The sequence below is a fragment of the Durio zibethinus genome, chromosome 10 (genome assembly GCF_047325235.1).
Source record: "Durio zibethinus cultivar Kanyao isolate XHJ-2024 chromosome 10, ASM4732523v1, whole genome shotgun sequence".
Taxonomy (NCBI): Eukaryota; Viridiplantae; Streptophyta; class Magnoliopsida; order Malvales; family Malvaceae; genus Durio; species Durio zibethinus.
This window is the reverse complement of record NC_143171.1, coordinates 16160109-16177152: the sequence shown is the minus strand read 5'-3', so window position 1 is coordinate 16177152 and position 17044 is coordinate 16160109. Positions and strand designations below refer to the sequence as shown.

The 17044-nt window shown below is 34.3% G+C and overlaps 1 protein-coding gene across 3 annotated transcripts; it reads left to right on the top strand.

Moving 5' to 3' along the window:
- Positions 1-538: 538 nt before the first annotated feature.
- LOC111291655 (putative magnesium transporter NIPA6) lies at positions 539-14511 on the top strand. 3 transcript variants are annotated; one of them, XM_022883494.2, is made up of 10 exons: positions 577-903; positions 1002-1058; positions 1185-1275; positions 1385-1545; positions 1641-1768; positions 1925-2062; positions 9915-10007; positions 11291-11408; positions 13215-13304; positions 13559-13715. In XM_022883494.2, the coding sequence occupies exons 1-10, from the start codon at positions 783-785 to the stop codon at positions 13642-13644; spliced, it is 1083 nt and encodes a 360-aa protein (XP_022739229.1). In that variant the 5' UTR covers positions 577-782; the 3' UTR covers positions 13645-13715. The 3 variants fall into 3 exon arrangements, with proteins under 3 accessions (XP_022739231.1, XP_022739229.1, XP_022739230.1); XM_022883496.2 differs by lacking the exons at positions 13215-13304; positions 13559-13715 and adding an exon at positions 13955-14511 and having other exon boundaries at positions 539-903; XM_022883495.2 differs by lacking the exons at positions 13215-13304; positions 13559-13715 and adding an exon at positions 13925-14511.
- The last annotated feature ends 2533 nt before the right edge of the window (positions 14512-17044 follow it).

The window sequence follows — 17044 nt, the reverse complement described above, 5'->3', positions numbered from 1 at the left end:
AAAAATACATAAATTATTTTTGAATTTATTATAATAATATTAATTTGAAAATATAAAAGCTTATAATATAAAATATTAATAATTTTATGACGTTAAAAATTTTTAATTGATATATTAAATGAATAAAATTAACTATTATTAATTTAAATATCATTTCATCTTATAATAAAAGATTTTCATCATTTTATATAAAAATTGTATTATCATTTAATAACTTGATCACTTTCAATAATTTAAAATTATTATTATATAAAATTACTAAATATTTATCAAATATAATTATTTAATTATTAGATATAAATATCATAATTTTTAAAATGATCACACCATTCAAATACCACCTAAACCTAAATAAATATGATTAATTTATCACATATCCAAGACAAAATGAATTTCTGAATTTGTAAAGTGAGATAGTGACATCAAGCTAAGCTAATTAAAACAAAAGATAGGACAAGACAGGTGGGCTAGTGGAAGAGCGGTGAAGAGGACTGGCAGGTAAGAAATTACGTTCTCCTTTAGCGACCTTTCTTCCCCTATCCTTTAATTAAAAATAAAAAAGGACAATCCTTTAAAAAATTAAAAATAAAAAGACCATAAAAAAATTAGAGAGAAAGGAGGAAAAGGGCGGAGGAAGGTAGTTGGGAAAATTGCAATGGTCTAGGGTTCTGATGAGACTCATCCAATTCCAATCTCCATATTATCAAGTGTGTCTATATACATAGCATCGGTGAAAAATAAATAAATCCCTACATATATCATATGTATGAATGCATGTATAGATGTACTCCAGCAATCTCAAGGGTTTTATTCTGGCGATGGTCTCCAGCGCCTTCATTGGTTCCAGCTTCATCATCAAGAAAAAGGGTCTCCGAAAGGCCGGAGTCAACGGCCCCCGTGCTAGTAAGTTCTTGCCTTCTTTTTCTTTTAAGGGGAAATTTCTTACTTTTTTATAATTATATATAGAGATTTAGACTGATTATTAATTTGCTTTCTGTAAGGTTCTGGTGGATATGGCTACTTGTTGGAGCCACTCTGGTGGGTTGGCATGCTTACTAGTGAGTTTCTTCCTTCTTGTGCTGTGTTCTATATGTAATCTATGGACAGCAAATCATGAAAATTATAGCTCAGTTGAGGCCAATTTGTTACCATCATTTGTAAAATGCTTAGTTTTAATATGACAGTGATTATTGGGGAGATTGCCAATTTTGTTGCATATATCTATGCACCTGCTGTTTTGGTAACGCCACTTGGTGCATTGAGTATCATTGTTAGGTAACTTCTTTGTTTTTTGTTGATTTTGAAATTTTAATTGATTAATTCGAAACTACTTTACTTAATTGATAGTTTCTGATCATCTCTCACTTCCTATCAAAATGGGCAGTGCTGTTTTAGCGCATTTCATGTTAAAGGAGAAACTACAGAAAATGGGAATGTTGGGATGTCTTTTGTGCATAGTAGGTTCCACAGTAATTGTGCTTCATGCACCTGAGGAGCGTTCTATTAGTTCAATTGAAGAAATTTGGGAATTAGCTACCCAACCAGGTGGGTTGCTAAAAGTTTCTTCAGATATTAAATGCTTACATCATTTTATTCTTAGCTTCCATTATCTTTACATTAATCTGTTTTCTTTTTTCCAGCCTTTCTTTTGTATACAGCTTCAGCAGTAGCTACTGCGTTGGTACTAATTTTCTATTGTGCACCCCGTTATGGTCAAACTAACATAATGGTGTATATTGGAATATGCTCAGTAATTGGATCATTGACGGTAAGATATTTCGGCTTTGCAACTAACTGGATCTTGGGATCTAATAGTTTTATCATTTTTGGTTTTTAGTAATTGCTGTCAACTTTTATCAATTTGAATGTTGTTTATTCTTCTGTGTTCTATTCGTAATGGACAATAAATGTTACTTTCTTGCAGGTAATGAGCATAAAAGCCATTGGTATTGCAATAAAACTAACATTGGAGGGCACCAATCAGGCCAAATACTTTCAAACATGGATCTTTGCAATGGTTGCAATTACTTGTATCATCACTCAATTAAATTATCTAAACATGGTAAGCATTTTAGCATACTCTTACATCTCACGATGATAATTGTAAAGCTGAACTAGATGTCTACTAAGCCAAGACTATCAAATGTGTTATACTTTTGTTACAGGAATCTAGAAAATATGTTTTGAAATTAAAAATTATTGCCGATGTAAGAGATTTGACTTGTCGACCTGCATGAATAAACTAATTAGAAATTACTGATACATTACAGTAGAGGCTGATTGTTTTATACAATGATTAGTCTTGATCCAAAAAGTTTTACAATATCCTGGTACAAGAGATGAAAAGGAGTATTCCGCTTGTTAATTTCAAAATTCATTACAATGTTTGTGAATCAAGACTACTGGCAGTGGAGATTTGCCATTAATGCAGTTGGTTGTTCTTTGTATGTGATTATTGCAGCAAGGGCCTAACCCTAACACAAATTTAGGATCTGAATTATTTAGAAAAACAGAAAATATTTAATGAGGAAAATAGAGAATAGATCCTTGAGCTTAAGACTAAGTTTCCTTAGGAGTTATGTCTAAGGTTGATTGTATCACACAATTGAGAAGAAAAGGAAAGATCCTAAGATCTCTCCTAGGATCCTTAGGAGTCACACCTAAGGTTGATTGCATCTCACCATTGGAAAAGTAGTAATGCTGTAGATTCTCTAATAATATTCTATATTGCAATAAAAGTGGATTGATTTATATAGACTCTTGGCATCCATGGTCCTAAAAGAGCTATAACTCCTATTTCAATTAGGACTTTAATGAATATTTGCACTCCAAGAATAAAACTAACAAGGTTAACTTAAAACAAAACTCAATAGGATAAGGAAAACCCAAATTATGATCCTAAACCCTAATATAAATGCAAAATACCAAACAAAAACCTAGAGCCCTTATACTTGGAATATGCAAAATACTAATTAATAGAAAATAATCTAAATAAACTAAAATTTCTAAAGCTATAAGAAATTAAATATTTCTTTGAATGTGAAGAAATTTTATCAAATATAGAGTAGTTGCTATTCTTTGGAAATCTATATATAAGAGATCTAACAGGAACTCACTAGAAAAAGAAAAGATAACTAGATACTAAAGCCTATGATGAATGTTGCAGCAAGGCCTACTCCATCAAATATTATTCTTCTAAAAGCAAAAATAAAGGTTTACTATATTCGGTGACTGAGAGATGTCATTTAGTGAGCACTAAATTATGAAGTGTGGATACATCGGTATCCTCAAATTATCAGTGGTGCATTTATGCTCGACACAGATAAGCCATCTCCACACCGGGATATGTATATGACATGGAAGGACATGTTAAAAGTAAGAATAAAAAGATTAGGACACCGTCAAGACATGGCAAATACACTACGGAAATGGGCTAGGCACAATGGTGAAATGACAATAAATTTTTGGCCTCTTTCACTTGGAAGAGAGGCAAAATATAGATGAAAGTTTCAGAAATTTTAATCTTCTTGTGCTTTTAATTCAAGTTAGAGATGAAAAGTTGATTAGAAGGTGGTGCGATCAAGGGAGGGAATGGAATAAGTTGCAGCACTGCATTGAACCAGGCTGCTGCTGCATGGTGAAGAAGTTGGAGAAAATTTTTATTTTTATTTTCTTATAGGAGAGTAGCAGGGCGTGAAGCTTTTAAATTAGGTTGGCTCAAGTTATCATCTATTTTCTTTTCCACTCTTAACCAAACAATGTTGATAAAATCAACCCTCTTGTCATTTTCCTCTTATTTTTAAGCAATTTGAATAAGGAGAACCTCACCTTCACCTTCCTCTTTTTTCTTCAGCATTGATATCCTCTCCTCCCCCTTGTAGTTCCTAGGCAGTGAAAAATACACACTGAAGCAAATGTAGATGTAAAATTTGTTGAAAATGGAATGTTTTCTTTGTTGAACTTGCTGCAACATTTGGTTCATGAAGTTGGCCAGAAAACAAGTTAACCTATGTAAGCTTGTGAGTTTAAAGATCTTGGATTGCCTGGTATAGAATAGAGAGGCAGTAATAATCTGAACAAGTTAAATGATATATGGATTAAGCATTGTTAGTGTATGCTTGTGTGTGAGTTGGAATATTATGGGAATATTCCATGGGAAACAGTTTAGGAGGGATTGATGTAATTTGTAATTGATTCTTTTTCCTTAATATTGTCTATATAATGAAAGGCTAATCCAAGAAATTAGCAAGCTGCTCTCTAAAGCCTTAATTCTAACGTGGTATTAGAGCTAGTAGCACAACCCTAGCCGTTGCCGCCTACCTCTCTCTCTCTTTTCCTAAAACCCTTTGCGATAGCCCCTGTATTGTCACCTATGCCGTCGCTACTACAGACTTTAGGGCTGCGCACTTAAAACTTTTCCTTCCTCTTCAGCAATCCCTCATTAGTTGAAAAGGGGCAGCCCCTTTATTCGCAAAGGCATCAAGAAGAAGGGTTGCAACCTCTTCATGAATGATAGATTAAGGGAGACAAGTTCTTCTCGATATAGATCATGGCTGCAGAACTGGGGATAGAGTTCCCGGTTTTTGATTATGGGTTGTGTTACCCAATTGAAGGATTATCAGTTATGTTATGAAGGAAGAAGGTTTTATGGCCATGGAAAAAAAAGAGGCAACCGCATCAAAGGTGATAACTTTAAAGTTTATCACGGGCTCATGGTTGTCAGATGAGAAACTTGATGGCTCCAACTACTTATCATGGAGCAAGACTATGTTGGTGACCTTGCGAGGTCTTAGGAAGGCACGGTTTCTAACAAGTGAGCCATTTAAGCAAAGGAAAGTAGCGTGGGAGCAGGAGGACAATCAAGTGCTTGGACAATTATTCAACTCGATGGAACGACGAGTTAAAGTAATGTTCAATCAATACTTTACAAGGAACTTTGAGATGCTTTAAAAATTGTTTATGCAAATTTTGAGAATTGGTAGAGGATCTCAGAGGTTACCAGGGCATGGACTAGAATGGAGCAGTCCAATAGGAGCCTGAGAGAATATTTTACTGCATTCAAAGAGGTATATGATGAGTTTGATAAACTCATGCCCTTGTCTACTGATCTGAAGACAACCCAGGAGCAATGAGAGGCTCTAGCTATAGTGTTTTTCTTAGCAGGATTGAGGAAGGAGTACGCTAGTGCTAGTACTCAGATGTTAGCAGGCAGAGATCCACTTTCTTTATTGGATGCTTATAAGTGCCTAAGCAAGGTCACTTAGCATGATCCTCCACAGAAAGACAAGGCAGTATTTGTGGCCCCACAACGTGAAAGGCGAACATCACACAGAGAACGTGGTGGACGAGGTCAAGGATGTGGAAGTGGTAGAAGAGACCCACAGTCCTACTATCATTATGGACAGCAGGGACACTCACAGAATGTTTGTTTGCAGCTTTGGGGCAATTCTGACCCATATGTGACTGATGTTGTGCTTCAACCCAAGCAGCAAGAGGAGAAAGGAGTTCAGTTATCCCAAGATGAGTATGACAAGCTTATTCAGATGCTTCAAAATCAAACTTCTTTCTCCTCTCTGACAGCAACTTTTATACAAGGTAAATCTACTGCATGCTTGGCTACCATTCCAGGACTTGGGTGATTGATTTAGGAGCTGCGGATCACAAGATGGGTATTATAGGTACACTTTATTCATATATTTCTATGACCGGGAAATATTTTGTTTTGGTTGCTGATAGAAACTCTATAGATATTGTGGGAAGTGGCAAGGCTCGACCTATATCCACGTGACCTTTACATTTTGTGCTACATGTCCTTTTTTCTACTTTTAACTTACTTTCAATTAATCAGATTACAAGGAATTTAAATTGTAGTGTTTCCTTATTTCCTACTTATTGTGTTTTTCAAGATCTATTGACAAAGCTGACTATTGGTAGGGGAAGGATCGAAAGAGGTCTTTATGTGCTTGATGATATACAGAAGATATAGTCTGGATTAATGACATACTCAGAAGAATTGTCATCAGCTTATAAGTCTCATTGTCGTTTTGGCCATCCATTGATTTCAACTTTATGAGCTATGTGTCATCATTTATTATCTTTTAGTTTTGATTATGAATCGTGCAAGTTTGCTAAACTACACAGAGTATCCTATCGACCTCGATTTAATAAAAGGGAAAAGTTTTCTTTTGTTGTGATTCATTCTAATATATGGGGGTTTTGTCCTATTATTTCAAAATCTAGTTATAGATACTTTGTGACATTTGTTGATGATTATTCATGAGTTTGTTGGTTGTATTTTTTGCGGAGCCGTTCCAAATTATTCTGTCTTCACTACCTTTCATATAGAAATAGAGAATCAATTTGTAATTCTATCAAAATTTTACAGAGTGATAATGGGGGAGAGTATTTTTCTACAGAGTTTGTTCAATTCCTAAATGCAAAAAGTATTGTTCATTAGTCCTCGTGTACAGATATCCCACAGCAAAATGGGGTCGTTGAAAGGAAGAATCGCCATTTGTTGAAAGTGGCTAGAGCTTTTTTGTTTCAAATGAAGGTCCCTAAGGTGTTCTGTAGTGAAGCTGTCCTCATAGCATGCTATCTTATAAATCGTTTGCCATCCTCAATAAGGAAAAGTTCCTCTTCAATTATTGTGTCCTGATTGTCCCTTATTTTCAATCTCCCTCAAGGGGTTTGGGTGTACATGTTTTGTTCATAATAGTCGTCCAGGTCGCACTAAATTGGACCCACGTTCTCTTAAGTGTATCTTACTAGGTTATTCACATGTCTAGAAAGGGTATCAATGCTACTCTCTAGACTTGGGTCGCTTTATTATTTCAACAGATGTCGCATTTCATGAGTCAATTCCTTTTCCTTCGGTACTGTAGTCTCATCTGTCACCTATCATATAAGAAGAAGAAGAAGATTTTCTCATCTATTAGATACATAATACACCAATCAATGCATATCCTTCTAAGGCATGCCTAAATACTCAATTTGGTTGTACGTAGACTAGAAGGACCTTCATAGATCCGCTTATGGAAACTTCCCCTATCGACTCAGTGTCTTCGTCGATGGATCCACCTTGAGACACTATGGCTGAAGATGTATTGATTGCTCTATGGAAAGGTATGTGAACTTGCTGAAACTTTCCTTTATACACGCCCTAGTGCAAAGGACTTTCTGCTAAACTTCAAACTTGTATTGCCACAATTGATGCTATTACTGTGCTGCGTACTCTTCGTGATGCTTTTGCAGATTCAGGATAGCGTAAGGCTATGCAGGATGAGATGATGGCCCTAAAGGCCAATCATACATGGGACTTGGTTTCCTTGCTATAAGGGAAGCAAGCTGTTGGGTGCAAGTGGGTTTACACCTCAAAATTGAATCCTGATGGTTCATTGGCTAGATTATAGGCAAGACTAGTAGCAAAGGGATATGCACAAACATATGGAGTAGATTATTTTGATACCTTTTCACCAGTGGCAAAAATGACATCTATTCGCCTATTTCTTAATTTTGCTACTACACATAAATGGGCATTACATCAATTGGATGTGAAGAATGCTTTCCTACATGGTGACTTGTCTAAGGAGGTATATATGGAGTAACGACCAGGGTTTGTTGCTGAAGGGGAGTTTGGGAAGGTTTGTCGTTTGCGTGGTCTCTCTATGGTCTAAAGCAATCTCTACGCACATGGTTTGGCAAATTTAGTGTAGCTTTTGTTCAATATGGTATGCAATAGAGTGAAAAGGATCATTTAGTATTTTATATGTGGCAAAGTTCAGGCCTTATATTATTGGGAGTGTATGTAGATATCATCATCACTAGCAATGATAGTGTAGAGATTGACAGAGTTGAGGTGTATCTTAAGTCCCAGTTTGAGACCAAGGATCTTGGTTGATTGAAATATTTTATGGGTATTGAAGTGGCAAGGTGTAAAAGGGAAATCTTTGTAGCTCAGAGGAAGTATGTGCCGGATATCTTAAGAGATGCAGGCTTGTTCCATGCCAAGCCAAGTGACACATCGATGGATCCAGGTATCAAGCTGTCCCCATAAGATGGTATTTTACTTGATGATCTCACACCTTATAGGAGACTAGTGGGAAAACTGAATTACTTGACCATGATGAGACTTGATATATCTTTTCCAGTGAGTGTGGCAAGTCAATTCATGGTAGTGCCTAGAGATACTCACTGGAGAGCAGCAATGTGCATCCTCCGATGTTTGTTGAAAAATCCTAGAAAGGGACAGTGCTACTAGTGATAGGGGCATTCAAGCCTATGTAGATGCAGATTAGTCATACTCTCCCATAGGTAGGAAGTCTACATCTGGTTATGCTATATTCATTGGGAGTAATCTGGTGTCCTAGAAGAACAAGAAGGAGCAAGTAGTTATTAGGTCTAGCGTAGAAGTAGAGTATAGAGCCATGGCTTTGGCTCAACAGAGGTACTATGGATGGTTCAATTCTTAGATGAAATTGGGCTTTTAGTTCGGACCCCTACAAAGTTATGGTGTGATATTCAAGTGGTGATTCATATTGCTTCCAATCCACTATTTCATGAAAGAACCAAGCATATAAAAGTTGATTGAAATTTCATTAGGGTAAAGTTGCAGAGTGGAACAATATTATTGAAGCATGTGTGCATAGGGGAACAACTAGCCGATATTCTTACGAAATCACTTCCAGGAGTTCAAGTTGACTATATATGTAACAAGCTGAGCATGATTGATATATATACTCCAGCTTGAGGGGGAGTGTTAGTGTATGCTTGTGTGTGAGTTGGAATATTATGGGAATATTCCATGGGAGACAGTTTAGGAGGGATTAATTGAGAACATTAATGTGTAATTTGTAATTAATTCTCTTTCCTTAGTATTGTCTATATAATGAAAGGCTAATCCAAGAGATTAGCAAGTTGTTCTCTAAAGCCTTAATTCTAAGCATAAGCATTCTTCCTTGCCCTCACTATTCCATGGAGGAGGAAACAAACTGCTGTTTAAGCAGATGAACATTTAATTTGAAATTGGAAACAACATTAAGAACTGATCACGAGATGCTTATCTAATTGATGAGACCTTGTACTATAATTTTAGGGAGAGATGAAGGCTTATATTGCCTTCTGTTAGAATCTTAAGTTTCCCTATTAGATTATACTATATTGTTTATGTTATCATCTTTAAATTGTTAAAAAAAGAACTAAACTCCTTTAACACTATGCATGGTACATTATTCAAGGAGAGTAATAAAGGGATATGTACATTATTCTTAAGCTTCCAACAACCATCAAAAAGATGATATGTACACAAATCAATTAAAGTAAGCAGCCTGGGTATTTTGCTAGTTTTTGCTTTTAGTTTCATCACTCTGATATGGATACTTTAGTGGATTGGATCATTATGTGATAAAGTCTTTTACCCAACTGAGCAACTTCTTACCGTGCCTTTAGAATTTAGCTTTCTATTTAAAATTGTCAGATATCTGGTTTCTTAGGGTGCCATAAAGTGGTTGATCTGTTTGAATTGTTGACTTTGGCATGCATTTGTTATAGGGAGAAGGTAAATTTACTATTGTGCATAGACTTCAATTGTTTCTTTTTATGGAATTGGTTGGGTTCAGCTAGTTTTAGCCTTATAGGTATATCCCTTTTCGACATACTTCAAAGATTCCTGTTCTCATACTTCTCTTTTGTTTTTGTTTTTGCTTTTTCTATCACTATTGCAGGCCCAAACTTTTTGTTTGTATAATGCTTAACTGTGTTGCTTGGGATTGAAATTGAAAATATTTGGAGAAGATAGTCAATCCTGATTTTTTTAATGTTAAAGATCAATTTCATGTGAATTATTAATGAAGTCTATTCTTGAATTGCAGTTCCAAATTATTGCAAATTTATGTAATGCTTTGATGTGGTTGCAGGCATTGGATACTTTCAATACAACAATTGTTTCTCCCATTTATTATGCCTTGTTCACTTCTTTCACAATTTTAGCGAGTGCAATAATGTTTAAGGTATCTTCCTTTCCCATGTACATGCAAAACTTTGCTCACAAATGGCTTTTCTGATGCATGAATTATCTATGAGCCTTAATATTAGATTTGATACTTATTAAATTCAATATGAAACATTAATCCTTAAAAGTCAAAATGGCTTTTCAGATGCATGAATTATCTATGAGCCTTAATATTAGAATTGATCCTTATTAAATTCAATATGAAACATTATTCCTTAAAAGTCATGCACATGGGACAGCGAAGGGAAGGACGGAGGGGGGCAGACTGTAATTTTGGAATTTTGAATACTAAAGATACATCCAAGATATCACTGAATTTCTCACTGTTGTGGGTTCAAAATGTGATAACTTTCTTCTGAGTTGCTGATGTATGTGTACAGTATCCTAATATGCACTTGAGATAATGAACACATTCATTGTAAACTTAATGATTGGTAACTTTGGTGGATGAGAGTTTGTCTAGGAATTTAAAGGACATAAAGATTTTTATTTATCGCTGCAAACTTCTGTTTTAAGGGCAAACTTTGTATCACAAGCTCTGTTTTTTTTTTCTTTTTCTTTTAATCCTCAAGGCCTAAAGTTTATGGAAGTAATACTCAAAAGCACATATGTATTTACATATGTGCATGCATATATGTATATTTCTTTACCATCATATTCTTAGGACTATTTCCTAATTATCAAACTATCCACCATCACTTGTTGAAGCAAACACGAGTGTTTCAGACATAGACATAACGTACCTGACATGACAACTCTAAATTATTTATACAGAGATGTGGCTATGTTCATGTGTTTTTGTAATTTTAGGGTAGTAATGATCTCTATTTAAGTATTATTCCTTATTTAGTAATTATCTCTGTTTAAGTATTATTCCTTATTTACTATGTTACACAAACTCGAGGATGAGTTTTGGATACAGGTATGCATCTGACATAGATATGCTTAATTTTTTCTAAATTTTTCCATGTTGTGCCTCCATACCCATGTCAGCATCATAGCTTTTTAATATGCTTGCCAAAAGAACCATATATACTTACAATTATGTAAATTCTTACAGTTATGTAAATTAATCTTTATTGTATTTTCCTCTTCTGTTTTGCTTTTATCTATTTTTTGGGGGGGAGTGCGGTGGGGGGATAAAATTCATGAATAAATTATTTTGATTTTTCTTTTGATTGTTCAAACAAGCATCATTGGACATGAGTCTCATGTCCTTGAGAAATAGGCTGGTTCTGTTTCTACTTGTCCTTATTATAGTTTCTTTTCCCCATTTTGTAGGACTACTCTGGTCAAAGTGCTAGCAACATAGCATCCGAGCTTTGTGGTTTTATAACAGTGTTATCTGGGACTACTGTATTGCATAGTACAAGAGATCCAGATACACCTCTTATCACAGGTATCTCTCGTATATGAACTGATGAGGAACTTGGTTTAAATTAGAGCACCTGTTTCTGAAATTTGAATGCACTATATTTCCTAAATGTGTTATGATATGGGATTTAAGGACAATTTTCGTTGAATCTTGGAAAATATATTACCAAGAAGAGCATAAAAGGATTGAAGATGAGTTTAGCTGATTACAGGTCTAAAGAATAAGTAAAGGAACTTTACTTAATAAAAAATTTTTTAATAACTTTTATGATCATTTTGTATATAGTGAAAAACATAACTCAGCCATATTAATGACATTTTGGGAAAGAATGCTCTAAGATTCCCGAGGCCAAAAAAAAAAAAAAAGAGGAAGAGAAAACTTAAAGGTGGAAACAGTAATGCAATTTAGGCCTTAAGTCAGAATTTGTAGCCCTTCAAGCTCTTAAACTCCAAGGAATGTAAGATGTCCAAGCAACCAAACTTGAAAATGTATGTAAAATTTTACCTTTTAACTGTCCTAGCTAGAGGGTAGAGGGCCAGAAGGCCACACCTCAACACTTTTACTAAAAGCAACCTCAGATAAGCTAAAATTGGTTTGCCCGCTGACTTTGCGAAGCCAAATTAGGTTTCTTAACCCAAATAGAGTCCAAAGTAGAAAAACATGCCAGTATCAATTGTATACACTATAGTACGGTCTAACTAGGAACTAATTTGGTAAAATATACAGTTTGGTAACTAGTCTCATAACAATCCTAGCTAGAGGCTAGAGGCTAGAGGGCCAGAGGGCTGGACCTCAACACACTTTAATAAAAAGCAACCTCAGCTAAGCCAAAGTTGGTTTGCCAGCGTACTTCCGCTTTTTTGCATAGCCAAATTAAACTTGAATATATATATACACCTCAATGGGGGAGGTGTAGGTAACTACACTTCCATTTGACTTCATATTTTTAAAATCTCTGCTGACTTGCCCAGACCCTTAAGATATGTGTTTGTTTGATACCCTTATTATTGTGTGACAGTTAAAATTTTCTTTTCTCTTTGCAAAATAAGAATAATAATGAAGCTATAATGGTGTAGGACAGCTTGAAGGGATAGGATTTACGATGATTTTCTGATATATATTGACAATGAATTCATGAAAAAACAGCAAAACTTGAATAATTGAAAGAAAAATAATAGAATCGACCCCTATGCTTCACACATAATTTTCCATGATTCCATCATACAACCAAGAAAAAAGAAAACCTAAGCATCAGACCTAGGATAAGGATAATCTCTCATGATAATATGTCTTCCATAGAAAGAGTACATTAGTATTTATATAAACTCCTAGCATCCCTGATCCAAAATATTAGAACTCCTCCTTAGACCCCAAATAGAAGAAACTAACAAAATAAACTTAAAATAAAACCTAATAGGACCCAAAAACCCAAACTGAAAGTTCCAACCTCTAATTATAAAATGAAAACCAATAAAATACCAGAACAAAGGCTAAAATTGATGTAAAGTCAAAGTTGGAAGAAGAAAAGTAGGGTTAAGGGTTGTAGAGCCTCTAACAAATAATATTTCACTAAAATACCACTGCCTAATGTATCTGAAAGACTATTTATAACAGGATTGCATCAATTTTTAATCCTAGACCTTGAATGCACATAACATCTAATCCTAACTATTCACACTCAATAAAAGATTACATGCCCGTTAATGAAATAAAAACATTATTACTAACTATAAACTCAACCAAAACAGAAAAATTATATATATATATATATATATATCAAAATAACTAATTGTGATAACTTAGGGAATGCTCCTGCATCATTCTCCTCAGGTGGACAAAAGGCCTTCGTTAGTGAAAACTTTGGTAGCCTTAGCATATATTTCTCAATCAGTCCTCTTCGGTTGATCTCCTGCAATCCAAGTAATCTCACTAGCCTTTTCATTCAACTCCATGATACATTTGAAACAAGGATCACTGAGTACTGATATTTTAGTTCTTCAAAAGCAGTAACTTGGTTGCTCTTTACTATTTTCACTGGCCAATCATCCTGACCAAGGAGAGCTCCAATTACAATATCTGATGCATCACACTCTACAAAAGTTGACTTCTCAAAATCTGGTTGTGCAAGAACCAGTGCTTGGAAAGCTTAATCTGTTAAATGGCTCTTTGTGCAGAATTTGGCCGCTCAAAGCTGTCCCTCTTCAAGCATTTAGTGATATGGCCCGTAATGAAACTAAAATTCCTTCTGAACCTTCTATAGAACAAAGCTAACCCATCAAAATTTCTGAACATTTCCAAGGTATTTAGGTGCTGCTAATGATTGCAATTAAATTATGGCACTTTGAGCATAATTTACTTTAGGCAGAAGTCGTACTAAGGACAGCATTCAATTTCTTTTATAGCAACCTGACTTTTTTTATTATTGTTGAATTTAACATATCCTATAGAGGTATTAGTTTTACTTTCCTGGCCAGTACAGTCTTCCTTCAAAGCTAAAAAGGAAGCCAAGAAGGGCAGAATTTGTCTGACAAAATTATCAGGGAAAAACCTGATATATTTAAAATATGCAGATCTATATACCCCATTATCTCCAAAAGTATCATGGTACATCCAAGGCAATGGGGAACTTTGGAAGCAGAAGGATGAAGATGGGTCATCACCTAGCTTTATCACGATTCTCCGGCAAGACTATTTCAAGTAAATATATTACAGTCAGTAAACTACTTTCAGATTGTCTCTCTCATGAGTGAGTATTGAGAATCACCATATGCTGGTGCAGATCAAAGCATTGGTAATTTGTTTTAGTATTTAGGACTTTTTAATTATTTAAGGTTTAATTTTGTAGAATGTCAAATCAAATAATACTTGATGCTATTTTGTGCAGTAGTCAGCTATTCATTTCAAGGAATGATTTCTTCAATAGGTTTAGTTTAGGGTTTTGTCCTTTGACCCCCCCTCCCTTCCCTTTTTTGCCTCCAGTTTTTTACTTGTAGCTATAAGTTATGTCCTTGTGCAGACAAGGAGAGTCGTTAAGGGGTGTAAGTTCTCGAAATGAGGTCAATTTAAGGAAAATTTGTTTTAGTTGTTGAAAGAAATAATATCAACTTTAACCTGCGTTTTTTCTTTAGTATTAGTTACCGCTGATTTGTGGTGGAATATTGTTTCCAAATGGTATCGACGGGTAGTCTTCTCTTACTGGTTTGTTGCAATGCATTGAAAAGTGTTTATTTTATCCCTTACATCCCTGTCCCCATCGCTACCTCCTCAAATATAGCGCTGCAGTATCTCACCATGGTGATGTTACCGTCATGAATTTGGAGATATCAAGTAATTTGCTTGCATTTGCATCTTTGGTAGTGGTTGTGGCTGGCTGAGTTTACACCTTGGCAAAAACGTACATTTGATTGAAAAAAAAAGTCTACTCACCAAGAAGAGTAGCTATCGTAGCTGAATTTAACATTTGATGATTTTTATATGTTAATGTTTCCTTTGCATGAAAGCCGCCTGTGTTTATGAGTGGGAGACGTGGGTTTTATTGCATCCACCTTTAAGGGTTTAATGGATCGAAGTTTCTTTCTAATATAATGAAATACTAAACAATTTCTCGCCTTCAATAATTAGTATAAAGATAATGCTTTCATTTACTTAAGATAATTATATATATATATATATATTTTAATTTTTTAATTATTTAAGTTTTGCTAAATGTTTTTATTTCTATCTATTCTAATTCTAATAAACTTAAAATATATACGCATTTAAAAATAAATAAAATATAATAACAAACAACTGACTTGAAAAAGTTCTATCATTAATATTGAATTAAATCCAGTTCAAGTAAGAAGACCAAGAATAATGGGTTCTAAGTCTGCTTAGGAATGGACAAGGGTTGTCTTTAGGATGGGTCTTACAAAACTTACAGACCAAGCTCAAAATCAAGCGATACAAGCCTATTGGGCACCCTCCTCAAATGCGGGCAACCAGCCTTTTTTTTTCTCTTCATTTTCTTTTATTAAAATTGTGTACACAAAATTTTCTTTTTCTTTCATTTCCATCATTCTTGCTCTCTCTCTCTCTAAATTTCTCAACAACCTCTAAGAAACCCAAAAACCAATAGTTGGTCATCTCATATGTTAATGTTAGTTGTCATCAATCGTTACTCATTAGCATTGATTTGGTTTGAAAATTCATCACAAAATTCTTCTTTTCCTCTTAAACACTTCTATTGGATTGGATTTCTTAAAAAACTCTTAGACTTTACTAGACATAAAACTCTAACTTGAAACCTCTAACTGTAAACTGCCAATAATCCCTTTGTTGTCATCCGAATTTGCTAAAATCAAAGTATGTTCTTCCATTTTTTTTGTTCTTCTTTCCCATTGTTTGGATTTCCCTAGAACCCTCTCAACAACATCCACTATTGCTACACCATCGTCCGTGGTGATTTTCCTTTCCCCTTTTTTTTTTTCATCTTCCCCCTTACCTTTCTCCTAACAAAACCTCTAAAAACCTTTAAACACTAAATTATCAAACCTTTCCCTTTTTTTGTTTTGGTTTTCTGTATGGTATTATGGTATTGTGTTGCTTTCCTTCAGCGATGATGGTACTTTTTTATTTGATTATGTTATTATTTTTTGGTGTTTCTTTTGGATTCTTAGGTGGGACCTTTGAAGTTGTTAAATTGTTGATGGTGGGGTGTTGGTATCTTACCTAAAATGGTTATGGAATATCAATAGTGGTGAAGGGAGGCTATGGTGTTGAATCGAAAATTTTTGTTTCTTTCTTCTTAATTTTTTTAGGAGATAATAGTGCCTTTTGCCAATTAAACATTTTAATTATGCTAATGTGATAATTAAGTGGCTATTTAACAAGGCTAATGTGGCAATTAAGTGTCTAATTAATAAAGCTGATGTGACTATTATTTGGCCCCTAATTGTATAGTAAAATTACTTACTGGTCAACAAATTGAAGTTGACGACAACTTTAATATATAGGTCTTGATGTCAACTTTAAGAGATAAGCATGCAATTTTTTGTTAAAGATGGTACAGTGCAATAAAAAAGCTACAAGCCAAACTTATACTAACCAAAAGAAATTTGAACTTGCTTTGAAGGCAATAAAGATATAAATGAGTCAAGGTACTTGCGAATTACTTGAGTTTAAGCTAGATTTGTTGAATATTCAAATTTTGGAGTTTAACTCATTCATTATCTGGCTAAGTTCAAGCTTAAGTTACACAAGTAACAAGTTAAGGTGAACTTGAGTACTATAATATCTAACTTGCGAGGTTCATAAGTTTGATCAGGTATTTAATTTTTTTAATATATTTAATATGTATACTAAGTAAATAATGGTGAAAAATAATATTAAATATTCATATTTATAATTTATTAAGTTTAATCAAGTTGAGCTCAAGTAGCTTAAGTGAATTGCTTGCTAAAATTGAGCATGAAAAATAAAATTCGATTGAGCTTGAGTAAAGCTATGAGTTTCATGTTTTTGAATTGAATTGAACTTTATATTGACTGGACTCAGTTTGATTACACTTTAAATAAGAATGAAAAGATGAGTGCAAAAAAATAAAATTTCAAAAAGTCAAAGGAAGAAGGATAAGAGTGTGCGTATGTGTATTTATGTATATATATATAATTTATAACATA

What these genes read in the sequence shown, in the direction of transcription:
- LOC111291655 (XM_022883494.2), top strand. Translation starts at nt 783, where the DNA reads ATGTACTCCAGCAATCTCAAGGGTTTTATTCTGGCGATGGTCTCCAGC. An exon ending in CGAGTGCAATAATGTTTAAG is followed by an intron (nt 10,008 to 11,290) that starts GTATCTTCCTTT and finishes CCCATTTTGTAG; the next exon opens with GACTACTCTGGTCAAAGTGC. An exon ending in GTTGATCTCCTGCAATCCAA is followed by an intron (nt 13,305 to 13,558) that starts GTAATCTCACTA and finishes CTCTTTGTGCAG; the next exon opens with AATTTGGCCGCTCAAAGCTG.